General features: G+C 44.5%; 1 protein-coding gene across 1 annotated transcript in view; it reads right to left on the bottom strand.

Annotated features, from left to right (window-relative positions):
• The window catches only part of sspo (SCO-spondin), a 136,379-nt gene that overhangs the window by 56,063 nt on the left and 60,316 nt on the right, over nucleotides 1-20,000 (bottom strand). The window contains 25 exon segments of the mRNA XM_076291439.1: nucleotides 44-264; nucleotides 384-483; nucleotides 1,162-1,359; nucleotides 1,763-1,933; nucleotides 3,396-3,596; nucleotides 3,824-3,870; nucleotides 4,012-4,181; nucleotides 4,436-4,515; nucleotides 5,002-5,172; nucleotides 8,090-8,260; nucleotides 8,692-8,741; nucleotides 10,303-10,397; nucleotides 10,807-10,949; nucleotides 11,398-11,532; nucleotides 11,893-12,063; nucleotides 12,395-12,441; nucleotides 13,390-13,642; nucleotides 14,007-14,177; nucleotides 15,207-15,386; nucleotides 15,741-15,832; nucleotides 15,927-16,052; nucleotides 16,954-17,083; nucleotides 17,728-17,850; nucleotides 18,283-18,468; nucleotides 19,188-19,352. Of these exon segments, the coding sequence (XP_076147554.1) occupies nucleotides 44-264; nucleotides 384-483; nucleotides 1,162-1,359; nucleotides 1,763-1,933; nucleotides 3,396-3,596; nucleotides 3,824-3,870; nucleotides 4,012-4,181; nucleotides 4,436-4,515; nucleotides 5,002-5,172; nucleotides 8,090-8,260; nucleotides 8,692-8,741; nucleotides 10,303-10,397; nucleotides 10,807-10,949; nucleotides 11,398-11,532; nucleotides 11,893-12,063; nucleotides 12,395-12,441; nucleotides 13,390-13,642; nucleotides 14,007-14,177; nucleotides 15,207-15,386; nucleotides 15,741-15,832; nucleotides 15,927-16,052; nucleotides 16,954-17,083; nucleotides 17,728-17,850; nucleotides 18,283-18,468; nucleotides 19,188-19,352 (3,597 nt within the window).

Here is a 20,000-nt window from a genome sequence, read left to right as displayed (position 1 = left end):
TGTGTGTGTGTGTGTGTGTGTGTGTGTGTGTGTGTTGACGTGCCTGTGCATTGGTGAGTGTTGCACTCCTTCTGCTGCTCTTTGGCTCCAACACACTCTCTCCCGCCACCCTGGGGGGAGGGGTTATCACACTGCCTCCAGCGCAGATTGACTCCGCCTCCACAGGGGACGGAACACTCGGACCAGCCACCCCATTGGCTCCACGCCCCATCGACATGACAACCTGGAACTGATTGACACTGAAGAACTCCAGCATCACAGGAGCTGTTTTGGTCAACAAATTATACAAAACAATAGTAAGGGAACTAGATAAAGTTAGGTTCCGTGTAGTTTGATAACAGAAATGTAGGTAATATTAAATAGTGTTGAAGGGATGAGAGTACCAGTTGTTGCAGTCACTGATGATGAAGTCTCCTGAATTTGCATACTGCCAATCTGATTGGCCCGGCCACACCCAAGAGGCGTTTCCAGAGTCCAGCCCATCTGACAGAGGAAGAGGAGGAGGAGGTAAACGAATGAAACACTTATATTTCATGGCTCTGTATTATTTTATATTATATTACAATATAGGACGGTTACACTGATAGAAAGGTGTAGTGTCCAATAAGAGAGAATCTGAAAACATCTAGAGCTTAAGCACTTTGGTGGAGTTAAAGGAACACGCCAATGTTTTGGGAAATTAGCCGCCTACCCCAGAGTTAGATAAGATGATACACTTCTCTTCTGTGTGCGGTAGCCTAGCTTAGCATAGTTCACTGGAAGTGGGTTAGACCCGTTTGCCTATATCTTCCTTTTACTGTAGCTACAGGCTAACTACAGGCTAACTGGTCTGACCTACTTCCAGTTAATTATGCTAAGCTAAGCTAATGCTGTCAGACTGGACTATCGCACGCACAGAGAAGAGAAGGATATACATCCTCTTATCTAACCCTGGGCTAGACAGCAAATAAGTTTATCTCCCAAAAAGCTGGTGTGTGGAGAAAACAAATAACTAATTGAATCTGACTCACAGAAGAATAGAATTAAACAATAGTAAACAAAGGGACAGCCTGGAGCACAGTAACTATTCCAGTGGCTTTGGAATTAGAATTGTGACGCTGTGAGACACTGGAAGATGCCGGAAGCCTTCATCACACACTCTGTTCTCGGTTCCCTCCTGACCTGTGGTTCTGTTGTGGAACTTGCAACGGCAGAGTTCACGATCCACACACCACCCGTCCTGCAGAACCTGGTCGCCTGGGCAACCACAGTTCGGGCTGCAGTCTGGGCTGTCGATGCATTCTGTGTCGCCATGGAGATCAGAGCATGAACGAGGGCAGGGCTTCCCACATGGCCAGTGTTCCTGACCACCTCCACAGTCTACAGAGAAAGAGAGAGAGAGAGTTAGAGAGAGAGAGAGAGAGTGAGAGAATATGTCTGATAAAACTTTCAATATACAGATATACTGGGGAGGAGATAATCATTTCTGCTTTGACACTAGACAAAAATAAAAATTAAATCACCAACTTAAATACTTAAATCACTGCTTTATTAAGCGTGACTGATAGCTGATTAAGAACATCAGTCATGTTTTGGATATGCTAATCTGATGTGGGTTCTTAAACTGTATCTTTGTCAAGACAGACAGAATGATGGAGACCAGCCCAGGCTGAACACACACACACACACGCACACACACACACACACACACGCACACGCACACGCACACGCACACACACACGCACACGCACACGCACACGCACACGCACACACACACACTGACCGGAGCAGATGGTGGCGTTGTCATGGCAGCGGTGGCTCTGCTGGCTGGGACCGTGGCAGGGCAGACCCCCGAAGCGTGCGGGGGGGCTGTTACACTCCCTCCTCCTGACGGACACCCCGCCACACGCATCACATTCCGACCACACACCCCACGAGCCCCACGAGCCGTGAACTACACACGATGAGGACATAAGGAAGGGAGAGGAGGAGAGGGGAAAAGAGAGGACACAAGAGAGAGAGAGAGAGAGAGTGAGAGAGGGAGAGCAGTCATTTATTGAATCAATCATTAAGCCATAACATCACTGTTCAAATGAATTATTTAGCACATGAAAACATTACAGACACCCTGTTAGATAGAGAGAGGGAGAGAGGAGAGAGAGAGAGGAGGAAAGGGAGGAGAGATAAAGGATAGGAGCACATGAGAGAAGATAGGAAGAGTTGGAGAAAGATGATAAGAAACAGAGACAGAAGATAGGGGAAACAGAGAGAAGAGAGGAAGAGAGAGTGAAGAGAGATAAATGCTAGAGGGAGAGATGAGAGAAATTAGAGAGATGTTTTTAAAAAAGAAACTGTTAAGAGGAATGTAAGATAAGTTAACCATTGAATGTAATTTCCATGGTTCTGGTTCAGTCCAACTGACAGACAATTTTTACTGGCTATGTACTTGCACTCTGTACAATGACAAAAATGACAAAATGACAAAAAAATCTTATCTAATCTGACCTAATCTAACCTAATCTAATATATTCTAATCTAATCTAATCAAATCTAATATAATCTAATCTAGCCTAATCTAATCTAATCTCATCTAACTATCTGCTGTGCCATACCAGAACAACTGATCATCTAAGAACCTAAAGGTCAGAATCAACATGAGACGAAACCAGACTGATCATTCACTCCAAGAAAAACAAGAAATCATAATTTATAAAGCCATAGATATCTTTACATTATGCATTCAGAAATAACGTACCATAATCATACAGTTTTTCATGAACAGTAAAATAAACTTATTAAAACTTAAACTTATTAAAAAAATGTATTTAATTTCCCAGCCTTTTCCTTGAACCAATAAAATACTTTGCTGCATTTATATCTTAAACATGGTGAGTGAAAGTGTTAAACCTGCATCATGCCTTATGTTTGGTCAAAGGATGAAACAGATGAAAAACAATACATAATGATAATAACAATAATAATAACAATAATAAACAATAATAATAACAATAATAAACAACTGTTCAATACAGAGAAAGGCTGTGTTCACCATTCACATATAAAGAACATCAGAAATCCTTCACTCAGAACAAATATTGTGTGTCTAACGGTTTTACAGTATGTAGTGTGTCTAACAGCATGTAAGGACATTTTAATTCTTTGTCATAGGTTGCGAGAATCTTTCAAGGTGTGTAGCAGTGTGTGTGTGGTGCTGTGTGTAAACTTTAGTGTGTATGCAAATCTGTGAACCAACCAACATTTTTTTTCTTCATATAATAAGCTAAGAACAACTATGCATCCACAAGGGGGCATGACCAAGTATAATGACAACAACTACGCATCCATGGGGGCATAACGAAGGCCACTGCATGCACTGTCTACGCTCCTACGTGTAAGGACCCAGGGTCCCTCGCTACCTGGGCAGAAGCGTATGGAGGGGCAGGCCTTCCTCTCGATCTGCACCCCCAGGCCCCCGTGCTGCTCCTGGGCTCCGCGGCAGGGAGGGCCCCCCGCCTGGGGCTCAGGACATCCACAGCTGCGGTAGCGCGACACAAACTCCGCCCCGCACGTCTTCGAGCAAGGGGTCCAGTTTGACCACTCACACCAACCGCCATCGACTGGGAGAGAAAGTGGAGGGCGGAGGGATCAAATAAATGGTGACACACAGACACACACACACACACACACACACACACACACATACACACACACACACACACACACACACACACACACACACACTACACAACGTTTCAGTGCCGGGGGTCCAATTTGACCACTAATAGCAGCTTTGCGACGATGGTTGTAAGTAGCTCAAATACAGGAAGACTGCAGTATACTTTACCTGGGCATGGGTTATTCGTGCAGGTGACTTTGCCTCCATCACATGTACTGTGATAAGCAAGAAAAAGAAATGTGTTAGCAGGAAACTCAGACACATACATATTTACATTCACACACACATACAAACACACACTCACACACATACAGACACACACACACACACACACACACACACATGGACACTCCTACCAGTTGTTGCATCCGTCTGAGGCAAGGCTGGACTCGCCAGGGTTGAGTCGGAGTCCAGTGCTGAGGTCCAGGCAGGGGCAGTGTTCTCTCTCCACACACTCCGAGCCGTTACTACTGAGAACACGGCCGCCAGTGCAGTAACAACCAGCCTCACAGCGCCACTCACAGAACTGTACAGACACACACACACACAGACACAGACACACACACACACACACACACACACACACACACACACACACACACACACACACACACACACACACACAAGAGTCATGAGACCTTAGAATACAATCACCAGTACAGGAACAACCTGCTTCAGCTTGATCATCATCATCATCCTTGTCATCATCATCATCACATCAGAATTACCACAAAACACACACACACACACACACACACACACACACACACACACACTTACAGCCAGGTCATCACAGGAGCGTGGACATGAGGGGCCACAGCTGCTGAAGGCCGTACCAGGTACCTCGGAGCACGGAGCCACTGAGGAGACAGACAAAAGCCGCTAAACACACTGTGCTGTTACTCTACATAAGGCAGGAAATAATACACACATGCATACAATATGAGTGACAACAACAGAAAAGGGCAAAGAGGTAAGAGAATACACACACACCCACACATACAGTACACACACACACACTCACACACGCACATACACATACACAAACACACATACGACTTTTTATTGATGACGTACAGTAACACATACAAAACTTTGGCAGTTCTGCAGATGGTCTCTGCAAAAACCACCCACACACACATACACACACACAAACACACACACACACACACACACACAAAAACACAGGTAAAGACATATCATAACCACACATATAATAATCACAAAAAAGCTTTGAAAACAACACAACATGTGTTGTTTTTTAACACATCTCTATGTCCAGATAGGGACAAGACAGTTTGTGTTGTTTCCAACACATTCTTTTTTAGGCTGCACAGACAGCTGACCTGGGCAGTGGTCTGTGTTACAGCTGATGATCTCTGAGGCCCGGCCTTCACAGTAGTCCCCACGGCCCTGAGGAGGGGGGTGGTCACAGTCTCGCCTGCGACTCTTAACCCCCCCGCCACAAGACTTGGTACAGTCTGTCCAGGAGGTCCACGCACTCCAGCCTCCATCACCTGCAGAGGCAACAGACACACAGCAACACTTACATACTGACAACAACAGACATCAGCAACACTTACATACTGCCAACAACAGGCACCAGCAACACTTACATACTGACAACAACAGGCATCAGCAACACTTACATACTGCCAACAACAGGCATCAGCAACATTTACATACTGCCAACAACAGCCACACAGCAACACTTACATACTGACAACAACAGACACACAGCAACACTTACATACTGACAGTGACAACAACAGACACACAGCAACACTTACATACTGACAACAACAGACATTAGCAACACTTACATACTGACAACAACAGGCATCAGCAACACTTACATACTGCCAACAACAGGCATCAGCAACACTTACATACTGCCAACAACAGACATCAGCAACACTTACATACTGACAACAACAGACACACAGCAACACTTACATACTGACAGTGACAACAACAGACACACAGCAACACTTACATACTGACAACAACAGACATTAGCAACACTTACATACTGACAACACTGACACTAGCAAAACACACACACATACACATACAGTATACACACACACACACACACACAAACACACAGCAACACTTAGAGTACATACTGACAACACTGACACTAGCAAAATACACACATTTTAACTACTTTATTTATGTCCGCAATTCATAATAAATGTACATAAGGACATAAATGTTACAGATACAGAACATTGCTAAGGCATGATCCACCAATGTGGGTCTGATGACAATCTCGAACAGCAGATTTATGGATACACACAACACCTTCTTCTCCATATATGGTGACTTCCAATAATGGAGGATATTGAGCAGTATTTGGCAATTTGCTTTGCCCTTGCTTTTGTAAAGTCAACTATCTTGAGGCACCTAATGACAAGCCCAGTGTTGGGAGTAATGCGTTACAAAGTACATACGTGCATGTAACGAAGTATTTTTGTAAATCAAGTAACGCAATTACAATTACTGAAATTTCAAAGGGTTCGTTACTTGCGTTACTCTGTTGATCTTGAATGAACGACTGCAGACAAGATGACAGATGCACATTTGCTGCTTCTAATCTAACGTCTCCCGACCTTAGCTGTGTTTCCAGCGATTGTGTTTCATGTTTAGATTGCAGATGCATTCTTTACAGTTAATAGGAGCACATCCTCACATTCCTCCTTATTTCGTATATATGATAAAATTACCAGCTCCGGTATCCAAAATCAAGACAAGAGGGCGTTACCTCACGGATCACTCCCTCTGGTTTCAACTTGTGAGTGGCCAGCGCGGCTGTCAGTCAAAGGGAAGGGGTGCCCCAACATAGCCACGCCACAACACCAATAGGCCTACATACAGTAGCCTATATATAGCCTTGGCACAAGCAAGCACACGTTTAACTCGAGAGGATAAAGAAACCTCCAAATAGCCTACCGTACGTACTACAGCGACTTGAGTTATTTGCACAGTATGTTTACATCGGAATTGACGTCCATGGTGTTATGGATTAATCTGTCTGCGATGGAACTTGCAACTTCTCTCTGGAAAACCTTATCAGCTGAAGAGTAACCTTCTGCATAGTGCGCGACAACCCAAACCCTCGGATGCGCATTTGAACTTATTTTGGTAGGTCAGCACTTGTGCAGCGCAGGCTTTTCCCAAACTGGTGGTGCTTAAAATGCTATATAATACAACTGTGTTCAAAGCAGGATGAGGATAACCTAAGGTTGTATGTGTGTGTGAGCAGACAATAACGGCTTTGAAAATATTTAACATTGTTTCACATTACATCCCATTGAACTCATTCCATGTAGCCTACAGAAGGACTGCAATAATAATGATAATAATAACTTATTACTATATTGCAAAATTCAGTGTCAGTGCACCACCATGCATACTACTACTGCTAGTAGTAGAAGGCAAGCAGTAGGCAGTGTACTGTACATATCTATCAAACCACCTAGATGGTGAGGGTGGCGCAAAACAAGGTCAGGGAGGCCTTCATGCATTGTAGAATGTTTTGTGGTCGGAAAAAGTTTGAGAACTCATGCACAAGGCTATTGATTTGAAGGCCCGTTGAAACTACAATAAATAGGTCTAAAAATTAGGTTTACTCAGTACTGTTCATATTGACATTTTAAAAGCAGACTTAAAAGTAACTCAAAAGTTACTTTCTCTAGTAACTAATTACTTTTGATATACAGTAATTGGTAAGGTAATTCAATAACTTTGAGAGAAAGAAGTAACTAGTAACTGTAACTAATTACTAATTTTCAGTAACTTGCCCAACACTGGACAAGCCTATGCACGTGGCCCAGGCTGCCGAAGATAAGTACCAGATATTGACATTTGTAGCAAAGGCCAGTTATATGCTGTACAAGAGGGTGATATTTTACTAGCTTTGTTAAGTAAGCCTCCTCTAGACATGAATCAAAACAGCAAGCTACAGTACTTCCAGGATGAACACATCCCTATCGTGCTCATCAATGATTATAATATCAGGCCTGGTGGCATTTAAATCAGAGAACGCAGACATTGTAGAACACCTGGAAAACATTTGTTGTCTAACAACACAATTTACATGTATTGACACATTTGGAAAAAATAAGGAAGATTTCCAGATATAATGTCCACACACACACACACATACAGTACAGTATACACACACACACACACACACACACAAATACACACACAGCAACACTTACATACTGACAACACTGACACTAGCAAAACACTCACACACACACACACACACACACACACACACACACACACACACACACACACACACACACACACACACACAGACATAAATGCACATCAATCATTTCACATCCAACTCCGGGATAATCCAGTTATGAGTTCACACACTAAAACACATGAGCTGGGGAATGTGTGTGTGCTACTCACGGTCACACGGAGCTGACACACACACTTGGTCCTGCCGCTGTGGACCCAGGCAGGGTAGGCCACGGCCGGTTCTCTCTGGACTGGAACAGAACCGGTAGCGAGAACGCAGACCTGGACCGCAGCTAATGGAACACGGACTCCAGCCACTCCAGTCTGACCAGTGACCATCCACTGAGAAACACACACACACACACACACACACACACACACACACACAAACACACACACACATACACAAACACACACACACACATACACACACGCACACACACACACACACACACGCATGCACGAACGAACGAACGCACGCACGCACGCACACAGGCACGCACGCACACACACACACACACACACACACACACACACACACACGTATCCATATTTGGCAGATATACAAACAACACAAATAAATACACTTATGCACACAGATACACACACACACACACACCAGATATGTATCCATATATTTCAGATATACAAACACAAATAAATACACTTATGCACACAGATACACACGCACACACACACACACACACACACACACACACACACACACACACACACACACACAAATCAGGTATATAATCATTCCCAGTACATACCACTACAGTCGTGATCTGTGCAATTCACCAGCTTCCCTGATTCACATGTGCTGTGAAAGGAAAGAGGAAAGAGACACAGTATGAACACACACACACACACACACAAACTAGAGATGCGCGGATGGGCTATTATTTCAACCGTAACCGCATAGCAAAACTTATCATCCATCCGCCATCCATCCGCACCAACGTTTTTTGACCAATTTTCAAAACCACACCCACCCGCCATCCGCTGGTTGTTTTAATGTATATGGGTGATGCGGTGCTGCTGACGTGAGGCTATAAAGCTCTTGCCTGTTCTAGAAAGACTGATCCAATGCAGCAAATATATTAAAAGGCTAAAGTCCTACATTGGCTATGTTGTAGCCTATCCCCAGAATATCAGCAGCAAACTCAGTCTCTGTCTCGCAAAAGTCTCCAAATAAAACGCACATCGGCCTGTAGCCTACAATTTTATCATTGTAATAGCCTAAAAAAACGCAATTTGGCACATCATTTCAACATGCTGCTATTTGGCCTACTAATTAATGCCTATTGTACTTTATTTTTTGCAAAAAGAAAGAAATCCTTAATAAAATAACAAGTCATTCACATTATACTTTACGCACTGTAACCCACCGCACAGGAGTGCAACGTGCATGTTCACATTTTTAGTAACAACCGCCAAACTTGCTTGCTTGCCTTATCTAAGTTTTCCGACTATCTTTCTTAACTTCTTTTTTCCGCTGTGGATGTTACTGAGCTTGTAGAAGTTTTAGCTCTTACGTTCTGAACATCTCGCACTGTGATTGCCCGATGTCAGTTCTGAGTCATATCACTCCATAATCTGTCTCCCTTTTAAATGCCTATTCCCTGAATGGTAGTCTACAATGACTATGTGTTTTATATATAATATCGAAACAAAATAACCCAGTCAGTCTCATCTACGAGATGTTTAGGCCTCCTCCAATACTGGCAGCTGGGCTCATAGGTTGCAGATTTGCTTAGTGGGCTACCAAGGCTCTGCAACGAGACGCGACATGGGAGATGAATCATCGGTCAATTTGCACTATAGCCTATTCTACTTTCTTATTGCACACTGGAGAGGAAAACATGCTGGTAGGCTACGATAGGCTACTTAATTTAAACTTTGTTACCTTTAGTGTTTGTGTGTGTGTGTGTGTGTGTGTGTGTGTGTGTGTGTGTGTGTGTGTGTGTGTGTGTGCGTGCGTGAGGTGAAACATCGGAATACACCAATTCCGCAACACCGTCTCTGATAGATAAACAAAGCAGCATGCAGAAGCAACTAGGCCAAACTGCCTGATGAAAATTTGACTATTTCAAAGTGTGCTCGTTTATTTCGGATGTAGGTAACACAATTTAACAATGTATAGGCTATATTTTTTTCATTTGATTGGTTCAACCGGCACCCGCCCGAATTTAATTAAAATATTATATTTCTTCACGTCATCCGCCCGATCCGCGGTTTAACCGCGGAGTCCGCGGCTGTAACCGCGAACCGCGCATCTCTAACACAAACACACACACACACACACACTTATCACACATAAACACACTTATGACACATAAACACATGACACAAGAGTTTGAAGGAATAATGGCGTGCAGTACCAGTTGTTGCAGTCCTTAGCCACCGTGACCCCTGGATGATACTGCTCCCCCTCCACATCACACAGGCACTCAGAGAGAGGGACACACTTTCCACCCTGAGGGATTCAAATGAGCGTACACACACACACACACACACACACACACACACACACATGCACACATAGTCACACACACACCTTCACGTCAGTATCTTCTCAGACTGCCATAAATTCACACACACACACACACACACACACACACACACACACACACACACACACACACACACACAAACACAGACACACACACATGCACACATAGTCACACACACACCTTCACGTCAGTATCTTCTCAGACTGCCATAAATTCACACACACACACACACACACACACACACACACACACACACACACACACACACACACACACACACACAAACACAGACACACACACTCTCTCTCTCTCTCTCTCACACACACACACACACACACACACACACACACACACACACACACACACACACACCTGTATAGCATATCCCAGCGGGCACTGGCAGCCTGCCTTGCAGGTGGTGTTTCTGTCCGAGTCTTGTCCAATCTCAGCACAGGTGACAACCTCCCTCACACACTCCGCCCACTCCTGGCCCGCAGGACACACCCTACTGTTTCCTGATGAAGGGAGGGAGAGAGGGATGAAATAGATGAATGTATAGATGATGATAACAATAAAGTCATTAGATATTTTTCCAAGAAACAGATCAAAATGTATGTGTGTGTGAGAAGAGAGAGAGAGAGAGAGAAATCAGAGAGAAAGAATAGAAAGATGGGACACAGAACAAGGGGCCAGTACATTTAGAAAAGGCAAAGTGTAAAGGTAGTTCTTTGTCCTGTTTTATATCGGCTGCAACAAAATAATTAATTGTTATCAATCAATTAATTGTTAATAAATAAATATAATTCATGATGATTTATTAAATACATGCATTATAAATGCATTAACTACAATTCATTATCATTTGGCTAATACTTTCTTTATTGAGTGATACACAGATAAATCTAAATGACTGCATGACTAAATGGATGTCTCAGTGGATCTGTTTGTGGTCAGTGTCCTCACCACAGGGATGGAGGTTACAGGCACTAAACTGTTGGGCGGTTCCATGGGTTCTAAACGGACCCCTGGTTCTGTTCCGGTACCCACCGCCGCATGGAACAGAACACTCAGACCACGCAGACCATGGCTGCTTCATTCCTGAGACACACACCCACACATACACACATACACAATGACATGAACACACATACACAAACACAAATGCAAATATACTGTATATGCATACAAAAACACATGCGGACACACCGATGCACCCGTGCACACACACACACACACACACACACACACACACACACACACACACACACACACACACACACACGTCCCTATCCCTGGTCCTCTGTCACTGTGGCACACACATACAGTACTGTACACACACACACACACACACACACACACACACACACACACACACACACACACACACACACACACACACACACATCCCTATCCCTGGTCCTCTCTCACTGTGGCACACACCCACACACACACACACACCGTGGCAGGGTTTGACACTGCAGGTGTCCAGCTCCACTCTGTCCCCCAGACATGGCTGGCCACCAAACGCCACCGGGGGATTGGTCGCCGAGCGGAAGCGCCTCCGGATGCCCACATCACATGTCCTACTGCACGCGCTCCACTGGGTCCAGACACTCCAGCCACAGTCCACTGAGAGAGAGAGAGAGAGAGAGAGAGAGAGAGAGACAGAGACAAAGAGTGAAAGAGACAGAGAGCGAGAGAGAGAGAGAGAAAAGAAGAAGAAAAGAGGATTTGGTTAAAATGATAGAGTGAAAGAAAGAAAGAAAGAAAGAAAGAGAGAACACAACCATATTATAGAAGAGACAGAGGTGGCAAGGGAGAATAACAGAAATTGAAACTGAACTGTATGAATTTCATGTTTAAAGTTTCCATTATAATTGACATCTTCTTTGTAAATGCCCCTCTCTCAAGCTGCTTTTATAAGCTACATTGCCCCTCTCTCAAGCTGTCCTTTACTCACCAGGGCATGGAGCTGTTCCACACTCCATCTCACCATTGTGACAAGTACTATATGAAAATTAAGGAAACACAGGCCAATATTTTGATTAACTGGGATCCAGAAAAAAAAAAGTTTTGATATTAAGATTTTTGGTAACACTTTACTTGACGGGTGAGTTCATAGCACATTCATAGCAGCTGTCATACCAAACCTTTCATGAATGTGGAAGACAGAACAACGACAACTTGTCAAAATAAAAGTCCAACAATTGCAAAGAAGCATTGCCGTTTTTGTTCCAAACCTCTTACCTGATCACGTTACATCTGAGTCAATGGGCTAGTCCAGTGCCAAAAAGACAGAACATGGTCAAGCAAATAATTTTTGTTTCATAAAAATGTATTTGTTTTAAGATGTAAACTTTGCAGATTATTTCTCATCTTTTGCTACTGGGAATGTCCAACCATTCCAGGTTTCACAAATACCAGTCAGCTAAATGTAGGCTAGTTTACCTCCCAGTGTTAAACTCAGTGATTACGAATACTTCACAACTTGTATAGTAAAGTGACATTCGATGTAGACTTCATAAGATATTCATGAAATATTTACAAAGGCTGGAAAGATTAAATTAATGGTATCCTTTATGAAATATTGGAGGCAAATGTTCAGCTGACCCGTATTTGTGTAACCTAGATACCATTAATTTAATTTAATTAATTAATGAGTGAGTCCTACTACACTCCCATTAATTAGGGAGTGTAGAAGGACTCAAACAGATGGCATAATTAGTGATAGACGTATATGTCTATAGGACTCATGTCCTCCACTGAGGAAATTAATTGCTGGGTCTTAAGAAGCTTTACGCATTCAAAGGAAGAGCACCAAACAATAAACAACTTTCACATCTTGTGTACGTCCCAAATAAACGTTCTTTCTAAACAGTATACACCAGATGCGTGTCCCATTAAACATCTTATCATTAACATATCAAAGGGAACTTATGCATTATTGAGACCCACCAGTTGTTGCAGGCGTCTAGAGGCACTGTGGCTCCGCGTGTGAATACTGCCCCCTGGTGGTAGCAGGGGCACTGGCTGAGCGGCATACAGGTGCTGTTGTACAGGTAGAAGCCCAGGGCGCAGTAGCAGCCGTCGTAGCACTCGGTGGCACACTCCACTGCAGCCGTCATGTCCAGACACACACGCGGGCACGCGCCACCCTGAGCCTGGCACTGTTCCACTGTCAGGTAAGCCATGCCCTCGGGACAGGTGCCTGGCAGAAACATATGTACACATAGAGCACACACACGCATGCACGCACGCACGCACGCACAAACACACACACACACACAAACACACACCCCCACACACACACACACACACACACACACACACACACACACACACACACACACACACACACACATTCACACACACAGAAATAAGTCACATTACACACACAGAAAAAACACACAGAAAACATGAATATATACAAATACAAACCCACACCCACATATAAACACAAAAGTCACTGCATGTTCCAAGACTCAAAAGGTCTTGTTGGTCTATTCCATGTTAAATGTATGTAATCTAGAAACACCATCATCCAACCCCTGTCAAACACAGCGGCAGGCTACCTGAGCAGGGCTGGGAGTTGCAGTCCCGCGTCTGAATGTGTGGCCCGGGACAGGTGCTGCCCCCATACTGTGGGGAGGGGGAACTGCAGAGGCGCTTGCGCGTCTGTACCCCTGAGTCACACTCCGATGAGCACTGGGACCAGGGAGACCACGCTGACCAACCGCCATTCACTGGAACACAATGGGGACACGGGGAGAGAAAACGCAAGACAGCAATCAGTTACTTCCATAAGGGAAACTGATGTTAAAAACTAATGTCATATTTTCAGTGACTACAGAAATGATGACTGTACAATACATATGAAGACTTTGGTTCCACAACGCTATATCCTCCATTTGAATGAATTTTCATAAATCATTTATTTTGTTTTCCAAGTAATTTCAGTGGAAATGTAATTGGGTATTGTTATTGGATTTATCTTTACTAAATCAAAACAACAGAACTGCAATTTTATTGATATTACCTGAAACACACAATTAAATAACATGACTTATTAATGTTTTCACAAATGGATTCATAGCGTTTTAGAACCAAACTCTTCATATGTTCTGTATGTGTCTATAGCAACTGCAGAGTAAGTGCTACATTCAAAACATTTTAAGTAAGTGTGCTGAGTAAGTGCTATATTAAAAAAACGTTTGAGCGAGGTCATCTTCCATTGCCAGTCTACTATTCCCTCCCATGAGCACTGGTGAGCTGAGGGATACCTGAAGCGCTCCTGCTACATAGGCACCGACATGAGTTCAGTTCCACCGCCCTGTAGATCACCATTCAGTTCGAAATTGTGTCAGCGCCACTCAATAAAATCCATTGCTCAACGAATGCTTGTCAGCTGACATTTTTGCACTCTGATGTACGTGGGCAAGTGTTGTTGGCTACTAAGGTCCTATCCCTGAAAGGTGTGGGTTTTTGAACATTCTAACATAAGATTCCGTTCCGCAACAATTCAAGGTTCTAAAATTCTATGTTGAATTCAATGAACCCAGATATTCTTTAGAACGTTCATTTTCCAACATTCCCCTCTAAGGGCTTATATTCATATCACTATATTGCCAGTGAGCAGTATATTCTGCTCACATGACTTCTTCAGAGTAGTGACTGGTGTATTTGTAGGCATTGTTTTTTTTACCTGGTCAGTAATTGGCTAATCATATGCTTACCAGGTCAATGATTAGTTATTCCTCTGACCCTGTGTTTACCTGGGCAGTATTTGGTGTTGCACGGTTCCTGCTCTTCAGCCTCCCCCAGGCAGGGGGCGCTGTCTGTTTGGTTGCAGCTCCTGAAGCGCCTCCTCAGCCCCACGTCATCCACATGCAGGAAGCAGGTCTTACTGCACTCTGACCAGGAAGTCCACTCACTCCACGGTGCCCCCTTCTCATCTGGGTAAACAAAACAAAATCCATCCATACTCTGAACCCCCTCTAGATCTACACAGTTTTACATCTGCTGACTGAAAAGGCCTGAGTGGGCAATGCCTAGCTAGCTAGCACATAACCTACTGCTTATTAAGGAATCTAACCTGGTCAGAAAGGTGTCTTACTGCAACAACTAAACACCCCTTTAGTGAATGTATTAAGGTGGCTAACCTGGTATATCAACACAGACACACACTTATAGCATATGAACTCACTAACATGTGACTTACTGTTTAGTAAGAGATCTAACCTGTTCAGAAAGGTGTGTAAGACCTAAACACAGGCGTAAAACCTCTACACCTCTGTATTACTGCTCACCTGGGGGACAGGGTGTGTAGCACTGTCGCACCTCAGTGGAATCTCCAGAACATGGCTGACCGGCGCCCCCACCTGGGCGGCTCACTGGAGACCTGGGGGTAGTAAACCTGGGGGTAGTCCATGGCTAACACACACACATATGCATGGCTAACACACACACACACACACACACACACATATACATACCTGTAACGCTGCCGTAAACCAGTACCACAGGTGCTATCACACGGTGTCCATGACGACCAAGCTGACCAATCACAGCTCTTCAGACATTTGGAGTGGTCACAGACAAAACGGCCATCTTGACATACACTGTGAGGGGGAGAAGTGAGAGTGTTATCAAACAACCTTTTTGACTAAAGATGGAATGTGGAACTGTGATAGACTGGGAATGGGCCAAACTGAACCTTCCACTCATTAGCCTGGGATAACTTATACCACTTTCAGTACATGATCAGGGTCGAAACCTGTGTCCCTACCACACATCAGAACTACTGTATGGTTATTTGACCCATGTTCAACTCATTTGTCAATTCAAAACCAGTCAGAGAACATGGATTATGACCAGGTTATGGCAATAGATATGACAACCTGGGTTAAGGGTTAATCTTCTTAGACATAAAATCAACCCACGTCAAAGCATTCTTATTAAAGGAGTATAAGGCTACGTTCACACCGCAAGTCTTAATGCTCAATTCGGATCTTTTGCTCAGATCTGATTGTTTGGCTGTTCACATTACCTTATGTGGCCTATATTAGATTCCAGTGAGAACTGTTTGCGGTTCCGAACTGACCCGCATGCGCAAAAGGACAATAACAATGACATCAGCTTACTTGCATAACTGTGGCAAATGTCGATGTAGATGGACGTAAAAGTCGCATCAAATCCGCCTTGGTTGTTCACACTGCAGCCGCATTGAAAAAAAAATCAAAACCTGGGTCTGATTCAGGACCACATATGGAAGTGGTCTACATCTGATTTAAAAAAAAATCAGATCTGGGCAATATTTGAGTGTTCACACTACTTCTGAAGAAGTCTGACCTGGTCACTTGACCCCAGTGACCAGATTTAAGCCACTTTTGCAAGATAGCAGCTGAGATTGGACCAGATCTGAACCAGACCCAAGCCAGATCAGGGCCAGATCATGGTCCAGTGTTATCTGTTGTCAGGGTAACCAGCTATTTCCTGGTTAAGTCTGTCTGCAGGTCTCACCATGTGCTGCAGTTGTCCTTAGTGACCCTGTCTCCTGGCTGGAGGACCGAGCCATCCCATAAACACCTGCACCGGCTGGCGTTCACACAGCCGCCATCTTGCATGTAGCGGTCAGGAGGACAGCGACATCCTGGGAAAACATTCAGACACAGACACAGGCACACACACACACACACACACACACACACACACACACACATAGAAAAAATATGCATACGGATGGATTCAAATGTTCAGATAAAACAAACATACATACATATGTGTGGATTGAAACACACATTTTTAGCATTTGGATTTTATATTGGACTTAATATGATGATGAATACACAGTATGATGAACTGCATTTATATAGTGCTCTTCTACTCCTCCAAGCACTTCACTCACTCATACTGAAGTATAAGTACGTATAAGTATATACTCTTTTGATCCCGTAAGGGAAATTTGGTCTCTGCATTTATCCTAATCCGTGAATTAGTGAAACACACTCAGCACACAGTGAGGTGAAGCACACACTAATCCCGATGCAGTGAGCTGCCTGCTAAAGCGGTGCTCGGGGAGCAGTGAGGGGTTAGGTGCCTTACTCAAGGGCACTTCAGCGTGCCTACTGGTCGGGGTTCGAACCGGCAACCCTCCGGTTACAAGTCTGAAGCGCTAACCAGTAGGCCACAGCTGCCCCAAATGTGAATGTGGAGGCTGCCGTGCAAGGTGGCAACCTGCACATCGGTGTGAGCGGTTCTAGTTTCCTGCAAGCAGCATGCTGTAGTGTGGCTTACCTGTGACGCAGGCAGAGCTGCAGTTCCTCTCGGAGGACAGGCCGGAGCAGGTCAAAGGGCACGGCTCCACCCGCCCGCCAAGGCAGTCCGATTCACTCACCAGCACCATCCCGTTAACACAGCCTGTGTTCACAGCCACCGCAACACAAGACAGCCGTTAACAAACCAAGAAAACACAGACGTTAACACTGCAGCACAAGACAGCTGCTACACACCAAGAAAACACAGACGTTAACATTGCAGCACAAGACAGTTGTTATACACCAACACAGAGCAGTTTGTTAACACAGCCTGATAAAAACACCAACACAAGATGCCTGTGATATCGTTTGCTTCTTGTCCTCGTCATCCAAGTTCGCAGGTAAAAAGTCTCGTTTGTTTACCTTGATGGCCTATCACGATACAGCGCTCACCTTTTTGAGTGGACGAGCCACAGGGCTGTGTGCTAAATGTGTGTGGGTGATGCGGTTGCCGTGGCGCTCACCTTTCTGAGTGGACGAGCCACAGGGCTGTGTGCTGAATGTGTGTGGGTGATGCGGTTGCCGTGGCGCTCACCTTTCTGAGTGGACGAGCCGCAGGGCTGTGTGTTGCAGGTCTGAGTTTGGAGAGTCATCCCCTCACAGTCATGCCCCCCGTTTTTGGGAGGGGGGTTGGAGCAGGAGCGGTTCCTGACCATCAGCCCCCCACCGCAGGAGACATCACACGGAGACCAGGAGGTCCACTCGGACCACGCCCCTTTCACTGAGAAAAGAGAAAGAGGAGAAGAAAGGGAGATGCGACAATCTAAATTGTTCTACTTCACTAATATGCTACCAAGATATGCACAAGAACACATGCTATCCACAGTAGAGTAGAATAATGTAGAATGAGATGATACGAAGGGGAGATCAGTGACATACAGCAACGATGAGGTAAGGTAAGTAAATATAGCCTAAGTATGGTACAGAATTACAGATCTATATGTCTGTATGTGTGTGTGTGTGTGTGTGTGTGTGTGTGTGTGTGTGTGTGTGTGTGTGTGTGTGTGTGTGTGTGTGTTTGTGTATGCATGTGTGTGTGGTGTGTGTGCATGTGTGTGTGTATGTCCTTGTGTGCCTGTCTGTGTGTGTGTGTGTGTGTGTGTGTGTGTGTGTGTGTGTGTGTGTGTGTGTGTGAGTGAGTGTGTGTGTGTTTGTGTATGCATGTGTGTGTGGTGTGTGTGCATGTGTGTGTGTATGTCCTTGTGTGCCTGTCTGTGTGTGTGTGTGTGTGTGTGTGTGTGTGTGTGTGTGAGTGAGTGTGTTTGTGTGTGTGTGTGTGTGTGTGTGTGTGTGTGTGTGTGTGTATGGGTGTGTGTGTGTGAGTGAGTGTGTTTGTGTGTGTGTGTGTGTGTGTGTGTGTGTGTGTGTGTGTGTGTGTGTGTGTGTGTGAGTGTGTATGGGTGTGTGTGTATGTCCGTGTGTGCATGCAGTGCTCCTGACCTGCACAGGCCTGTAGGAAGCAGGCTCTGCTGTCGAACTGGGCCCCCCCACACGCCCCCCCGGGCCTGGCGTCCCTCAGCACGTCCCTCTGGCGGAAGAGAGAGCCCAGACCGCACGACACACTGCAGCCGCTCCACGCCGTCCACGGCGACAGGACACAGTCCACTGCAAACACAACACACTGGTCTAATTTGCTTGTACTCAGCAAATGAGTCCACTGTGATTACACTAACCTGGTCTTTGTTTTGACTCAGAAACTAGTTATGAGTCTGCTGTAAACATAACGAGTTGGACTTGATTCGGAAACTAGTTATGAGCCTGCTGTAATCATAACAAGCTGGTCTTAGTGTCAATTTAGAAACTAGTTATGAGTCTGCTCTAATTATAACGAGTTGGTCTTAGTGTCTTGAGTCTGCTGTAATCATAACAAGCTGGTCTTTGTTTTGACTCAGAAACTAGTTACAGTCTGCTGTAATCATAACGAGCTAGTCTTTGTTATGACTCAGAAACTAGTTATGAGTCTGATGTAATCATAACGAGCTGAACTATCCTCTGATCACCTAGTTATCGAATGTTGCAATAGGCTGGTCTTGGTCTCTTCTGACAAAGTCTTCAGTTCTAGTCATCTACAGTCTATTATAATATTGATATCTACAGTCCATTATAATATTGATATCTACAATGCCAATGTGGAAATTATCAGGTCTGATCACCTGATAACGAGCATAATGCTACTGCAATAAGCTGGTCATATTCTCTACTGGTCATCGCTATAGTGATTATGAATCCACTGTTTGAAGTGCCAATCACAGT

The sequence above is a fragment of the Alosa pseudoharengus genome, unplaced genomic scaffold (genome assembly GCF_046254945.1).
Source record: "Alosa pseudoharengus isolate Yale_2024_CS ecotype anadromous, Long Island Sound unplaced genomic scaffold, YU_APseudo_1.1 YU_APseudo_1.1_scf_18, whole genome shotgun sequence".
Classification (NCBI taxonomy): Eukaryota; Metazoa; Chordata; class Actinopteri; order Clupeiformes; family Clupeidae; genus Alosa; species Alosa pseudoharengus.
This window is presented reverse-complemented; position numbering and strand designations above follow the sequence as displayed.